The sequence below is a fragment of the Microchirus variegatus genome (assembly GCF_963457635.1).
Source record: "Microchirus variegatus genome assembly, chromosome: 8".
Taxonomy (NCBI): Eukaryota; Metazoa; Chordata; class Actinopteri; order Pleuronectiformes; family Soleidae; genus Microchirus; species Microchirus variegatus.
In genome coordinates, this window is record NC_139809.1 from 31,112,315 (window position 1) to 31,119,814 (window position 7,500).

Genomic DNA, 7,500 nt, shown 5'->3' on the forward strand with positions numbered 1-7,500 from the left:
ATAATATATATTATTTAATTAATTAATTAATTAATTAAATATGATGATATAAAAAAAATCTGCATGTTATATAAGTATATAAATCAGAGTTATATATTAAAAAAATACTATTATAAATATAATAAAAACATTCATGCTTGTACCTGGAGCAAAAAATGCAATAATGATATAAAATGATAATGATAATAAATAAATACATTAATAAATAAATAAATAATGTAATAAATGAATAAATAAATGATAATTATATATATATATATATATATACTGTATAAATAAAATAAATCTACATCTTATATAAGAAGACAAATCAAACAGCAGAATCGACTTCCTGTACCTTAGAGAGTTGGTAGAGGCCGAGCACTTGTTTACAGTAGTTGTTGCCGTGGCGACACTGATCCAAGAGTCTCTGCAGCTCGACAACCACGTCGTCGTCTTCGTGGAGAGGGAACATGGTGAGTGACAGGCTGCTGAAGGAGGAGGCTGCACCAGAGACACGGGGTTAACGTCTGCTCCAGGTCACACTTTACATCACATCACATGGACGATCATACGTACAGCTGATGCTGCTCCTCAGCACCGGCTCCGCTGCGCCCTCCGGTGGTCGGGGGTGGAGCTCTCCAGACGCCAGGCCTCGGCAGCGCAGCACCACCCACACGTCGCTGTGGTGCAGGGAGAAGTAACGGCAGATTCTGCTGGCTTCATGGACGCCGCCGTCGTCCAGCAACCGACCGATCAGCGCGGACAACACTCGCCTCTCCTCTGGACTCAAACCCTCCTCCTCCTCCTCCTGCTGCTGCTCCTCCTCCTCCTCACATGGAGCAGGAAGTCCTTCCACACTGAGGAACCTCTCCGCGTTCAGAGCTGAGATGTTAGAGAAGGAGAACTCCTTCATCAGGACGTCGTACGTGTTGGTGTCAGACGTGACGCCGGGCGGCGGCGGCAGGTTGAAGACGCTCTCCTTCTCCATGGCGGCGGCGAGGACGCGGCGCCGCACCTGGTTCCTCCACAGCGTCTTCTCCAGGTTCTCCAGCTCGTCCACGGGGGCCGGCGTGAGCAGCGAGAGCCAGTGAGCGGCCATGGCCAGCAGGAGGCAGCGTTCCTGGACGTCCAGCAGCAGCTCGCTCCGAGCGTCCGCGCTCGCCGCCTCGGCCTGCGACAGGAAGAAGCGCGACGCCGGCCTCGGGTCGGTGCCGTTGCTCCTCAGCTGCTGATGACACTTCCTCCAGAAGACTACGCGAGTCTCCAGCCTCCTCCACTGAGGCTTGGACTTCTGCGAGGTCACTTCCTGATGGAGCTTCAGGAAACAAAGAAAACGTGTGGTCAAGAGCGCCACCTATGTGTCAGTACCTGAATCACACACACACACACACTCTGAAACACTTGTGAGAGCAAACCTGGCTGAGCAGCAGGTGCTGGACAGGAAGTGCAGCCAGCTGAGCCACCTGTCTGGCCTGGCTGTAGCGCCCCCTGGCCTGCAGAGCGTCCACAGCAGCCTGGAACTCCTCCTGCTGGTCAGAGGGAGAAGTGCACTGCAGAAGCCTGGGGGACAGGCTGACCTCTGACCCCTGCAGCAGCTGACTGAGCTGACTGAGCTTCCTGAAGTCTGGACCTGCACACACACACACACACACACACACACACACACACACACACACACACACACACACACACACACACACACACACACACACACACACACACACGAACGAACAAACAGAAACACACAAATACAAACACACATGTACAAACACAGAAACACAGACACAATTGCACAAACACACACATGCACAAACAAACACACACAAACACACACATGAACAAACACAAAAACACACGCGCACACAAACACACACACATGAACAAACACAGAAACACACGCGCACACACACGAACAAACAGAAACACACGGACACGCAGAAACACGCACGCTCAAACACACACAAACACAGAAACACACACATATATACACACACATGAACAAACAGAAACGCTCACGCACAAACACACACACACACGAACAAACGCAGAAACACACACACGCACAAACACACATCAAGAACAAACACAGAAACACACACACGCACAAACACACATACATGAACAAACACAGAAACGCACAAACACACACACACGAACAAACACAGAAACACACGCACACAAACACATACACACAGACACGCACACACACGAACAAACACAGAAACACACACATATACACACACACGCACACACACGAACAAACACAGAAACACACACATATACACACACACACGCACAAACACAGAAACACACACACGAACAAACACAGAAACACACAAACACACATACATGAACACACACACACACAGGGAAAATGATCAAAATTACATTATTCAGAGGAAGCTGCTGTTGTTTCCTGTGTCCACCAGATGGTGCTGTGGTGCTGTCACTGCCTCAGTGCTGAGAAACTACAACTTCCTTTTAAAACGTGTTTGTTTGATTCGTTAAAATGCCAAATATATAATATAACTTCCTTTCAAGTTCAAAATGCGGCTCCATGAGCCTTTTACACGGATACACAGGGGGCGCTGTCGAGCCACTTTTTCCACAGAAAACACTTATATGTAATACCTTTTCATTTGTCCAGGATTCTAAACGTTTGTTCTGTTTGTTCAAAATGCGACAAACGTGATGATTCAGGGCGAAAAACAGAGAGAAAACTTACGCTGTAAAGACGTTATTTTGTTATTTTGTCACATTCTCACCGTTGGATTTGAGGAGTTTGTCGACGTCGGCCAGAAGCTGCAGCAGCCGGTGGAGGTCGTACTGGGAGGAGCAACGCTGCAGCATGGTGAGGAGCAGCACCGACGCCTGGCTCTCCACCCACTGCAGAGGGAGGTCACCAGAGGAGGCGCTGCTCCTCAGCTACGATAGGAACAGAGAAAACCAGTGATTTTAGCTCACAGGGACACAGGAGCTGCTGGTCCTCTGCTGCCTCGTGTGGTCACTTTGTGTCACTGAGGTTAAGTCTAAATTAAATATTTTTAAAAGCTGAATTCACTAAAATCAGTCATTGTAAGTTAGTGATGGAGGCAGCAGTGGATCAACAACTCCTGTGTGTGTGTGTGTGTGTGTGTGTGTGTGTGTGTGTGTGTGTGTGTGTGTGTGTGTGTGTGTGTGTGATGTTAAAATCACTGGTTCCTGAAGGATTGTTGAACATGAAGACGTTGGTGGACTCACAGTGATGAGCGTCCTCTGGAAGTCCAGCAGCTTCTCTTTGGCCTCGGAAAAGTTCCTGTAGTCGCAGCACAGCTCGAACATCCTGAGCACCAACACCAGGGGGCAGTCCTGAGCCACACACACACCAGTCACAGCTTCAGTTCATTTCATCCAATAACAATGAAATTATTACAATTACACTTTTACTTTGGAATCTTAAGAAACATCATCATAAATATATTAACTGTGATGTAACGATGGAATATTAGGTCATAATACGAGAAAGTCGTAATGTTACGAGAAAAGTAAATGCTACGAGAAAAAAGTCGTAATGTTAAGAGAAAAGTCAACGCTATGAAAAAAAGTCGTAATGCTACGAGAAAGTCGTAATGTTACGAGAAAATTCAATGCTACGAGAAAAAAGTCGTAATGTTAAGAGAAAAGTCAACACTACGAAAAAAAATTCGTAATGCTACGAGAAAGTCGTAATGTTACGAAAAAAGTCAATGCTACGAGAAAAAATTCGTAATGCTACGAGAAAGTCGTAATGTTACGAGAAAAGTCAGTGCTACAAGAAAAAAGTCATAATGCTACGAGAAAGTCGCAATGTTATGAGAAAAGTCAATGCTACGAGAAAAAAGTCGCAATGTTAAGAGGAAAGTCAACACTACGAAAAAATGTCGTAATGCTACGAGAAAGTCGGAATGTTACGAGAAAAGTCAATGCTACGAGAAAAAATTTGTAATGCTGTGAGAAAGTCGTAATGTTACGAGAAAAGTCAGTGCTACAAGAAAAAAGTCGTAATGCTACGAGAAAGTCGCAATGTTATGAGAAAAGTCAATGCTACGAGAAAAAAGTCGCAATGTTAAGAGGAAAGTCAACACTACGAAAAAATGTCGTAATGCTACGAGAAAGTCGGAATGTTACGAGAAAAGTCAATGCTACGAGAAAAAAAGTCGCAATGTTACGAGAAAATTCAACGTTACGGAAAAAAAAGTCGTAATGCTACGAGAAAGTCGTAATGTTACGAGAGAAGTCAATGCTACGAGAAAATTCAACGTTACAGAAAAAAAGTCGTAATGCTACGAGAAAGTCGTAATGTTAAGAGAAAAGTCAACACTACGAAAAAAAGTCATAATGCTACAAGAAAGTAAGAATGTTAAGAGATAAGTCAATGCTACGAGAAAAAAAGTTGTAATGTTACGAGAAAATTCAATGTACGAGAAAAAAGTCGCAAAGCTACGAGAAAGTTGCAGTGTTACGAGAAAAGTCAATGCTACGAGAAAAAAAGTCGAAATATCGCGAGAAAAGTCAATTCTACGAGAAAAGTTGTAATGCTACGAGAAAGTCGTAATGTTAGGAGAAAAGTCAATGCTATGAGAAAGAAGTCGTAATGCTACAAGAAAGTCGTAATGTTACCAGAAAAGTTAATGCGACGAGAAAAAAGTCGTAATGCGACGAGAAAAAAGTTGTAATGCTACGAGAAAATCGCAATGTTACGAGAAAGTCGCAATGTTACGAGAAAAGTCAATGCTATGAGAAAAGTCAGACGAGAAAAATGACATAATCCTACAAGAATGGCGTAATATTACAACAAAAAGTCATAACTTACAAGAAAAATGAGTAATTATTCTAAGGTCGGAATGCTACGAGAAATAAGTCAAAATTCTAATTCTCTGTGAATATTACGAAAAATAAGTCGTAATACTACGAGAAAATAGTGGTAATTTTTCTATGGAAAACCTTAATAATTAATAATAATTATATAATATATAATAATTATATAATATATAATTAATAGTTGCAATATTATAACAAAAAGTTGAAATATAATAATGTGACAAGGATAAAGTCTTAATTTAAACAATAACATTCCGAGAAAAACAGTGCGTTAACAGTGATATTCTGATGGAATATTAGGTCATAATCCCTGAGATTTTTCTTCTAGTCCCGCCCCCTTTTAACCACACTGGACACTCATTGGCTCCCAGGACATTTGAGTTTGAATCACATACAACATTCAGGTTTTTTTTACCCTCAGGAAGAGCTCAAATCCTCGGAGGAGGGGCCTAACCAGGCCCCGCCCCAGCAGCGTCCTCCAGATGATTGACAGGTCGTGCAGGTTCCACTCGTGATGCTGCGGGGGTTCGAGGAGGTGGGAGGTGGCTTCAGCCACAGTGACATCATCCACAGAGGTCAACACCCACACACACAGGCAGGACAGGAGCTCCGCCCCCTGTCAATCAAACATGGACGACATTAATAAATAGTAATTAGTACAAGTTAATAAGTTTAATTACTCGACTGCAGAGTCACAAACGTGAGGATCTGAGAAAACGCTACATTTTTAAATCTGCAACGCAACTTTTGTCTGTTTACGTTAAGTAACATCACGAGACAAATGTCGCAATATTACGAGAAAATAGTCGGAATATTACGAGAACGAAGTCGGAATATTACGAGAAAATAGTCGGAACCAGCAGGTCCTGGAACTGAGAAAAAAGTCGGAATATTATGAGAAAAAAGTCGGAATATTACGAGAAGAAAGTCGGAATATTGCGAGAAGAAAGTCGGAATATTACGAGAAAAAAGTCAGAATATTATGAGAAAAAAGTCGGAATATTAAAAGAACAAAGTCGGAATATTACGAGAAAATAGTCGGAACCTGCAGGCCCTGGAACTGAGAAAAAAGTCGTAATATTACGAGAAGAAAGTCGTAATATTACGAGAAGAAAGTCGGAATATTGCGAGAAGAAAGCTGGAATATTACGAGAAAAAAGTCAGAATATTACGAGAAAATAGTCGGAATATTACAAGAACAAAGTCGGAATATTACGGGAAAATAGTCGGAATATTATAAGAACGAAGTCAGAATATTACGAGAAAATAGTCGGAATATTGCGAGAAGAAAGTCGGAATATTACGAGAAAATAGTCGGAATATTACAAGAACGAAGTCGGAATATAACGAGAATAATGTCGGAAAATTACGTGTAAAAGTCGGAATATTATGATAAAAAGTCGGAATATTAACGAGACAACTGTCGCAATATTATGAGAATAAACTCATAATATTACGAGAAGAAAATTGGAATATTAGGAGAAAAAAGTCGGAATATTACAAGAAGAAAGTCAGAATTTCACAGAAAAAAGTTGTAAAATAATGAGGAAAAAAGTCACAAAAACAAAAGTTGGAATATTGCAAGTAAAATTTACGAAAATGAAGTTGCGAAAAAAAGCAAAAAAAGTCCGAAGTCAGAACAAAAAAACTGTATTATTCAAAGTGTTAATATCAGGAATCTCGGGTGAATTACAAAGAAACACGTTTACCTGGTGACAGGCGGCGAGGACGGCCAGCGTGGGGCAGCGTTGAGCCACCGCCTCGTGCAGCAGGAAGCTGCAGGGCGACGCCTGATCCTGACTCTGCAGCAGGACGTGGAAAAGCTCCGACTGATCCCGACTCCCGCTGCAGTTTTCCGTCTTCAGAGGAACCTGCAGGTCCTGGAACGCCAGGCTCAGGTGGGCCTGGAGGGCGGCGCCAAACCGGGCCACCAGCGGCCTCACCTGAGGGCGGGAAAGGTCAGGAAAAAAGGGTCAGAGGACGGAGTTCACATGGAACCTGAAGGATGAGGGTGAGTGGGCGTGGCTTCACCTGCTGGGGCGGGAAACTGTGCAGCTGGACGAACAACAGGAAGTGGACGAACTGTCCGTCATCAGCACAGTGGGCGGGGTAAACAGAGCTGAGCTGCAGACTGTGGAGCTGACAGAACTGAACAGGTAACGCCCACTCCTGAGACGCCTCGTACGACGACCTGACACACACACACACACACACACAGTTGAAAATTACAAAAAAGTCCGACTAAAAATCTGTACAAATATCTTAAATCTCCAAACGTTGCGTCCTAAATCTCGTAACATTAAGTCCAAAATCTCCAAACGTTACGTCTTAAATCTCACAACGTTACGTCTTCAATCTTGTAACGCTGCGACTTAAATCTCGTAACGTTACATCTTAAATCTCGTAACGTTACGTCTTAAATCTCGTAACGTTACGTCTTGAATCTCATCACGTTACGTCTTAAATCTCCAAACGTTACGTCTTCAATCTTGCAACGTTACGTCTTCAATTTCCTAACGACGCATCTTAAATCTCGTAACGTTCTGTCTTAAATCTCGTAACGTTCTGTCTTAAATCTCGTAACATACCGTCTTAAATCTCGTAACGTTGTCTTAAATCTCGTAATATTCCGTCTTAAATCTCATAACATTACGTCTTAAATCTCGTAACGTTCTGTCT

General features: G+C 42.8%; 1 protein-coding gene across 1 annotated transcript in view; it reads right to left on the minus strand.

Annotated features, from left to right (window-relative positions):
- Positions 1-7,500, minus strand: part of spg11 (SPG11 vesicle trafficking associated, spatacsin) — a gene marked incomplete at its 5' end in the record, with an annotated part of 32,343 nt that overhangs the window by 11,326 nt on the left and 13,517 nt on the right. Inside the window, 8 exons of the mRNA XM_083894334.1 lie at positions 338-483; positions 559-1,297; positions 1,398-1,612; positions 2,748-2,907; positions 3,223-3,330; positions 5,237-5,437; positions 6,531-6,764; positions 6,853-7,012. Coding sequence (XP_083750460.1) covers positions 338-483; positions 559-1,297; positions 1,398-1,612; positions 2,748-2,907; positions 3,223-3,330; positions 5,237-5,437; positions 6,531-6,764; positions 6,853-7,012 — 1,963 coding nt within the window. The remainder of the gene's footprint in view (positions 1-337; positions 484-558; positions 1,298-1,397; positions 1,613-2,747; positions 2,908-3,222; positions 3,331-5,236; positions 5,438-6,530; positions 6,765-6,852; positions 7,013-7,500) is intronic.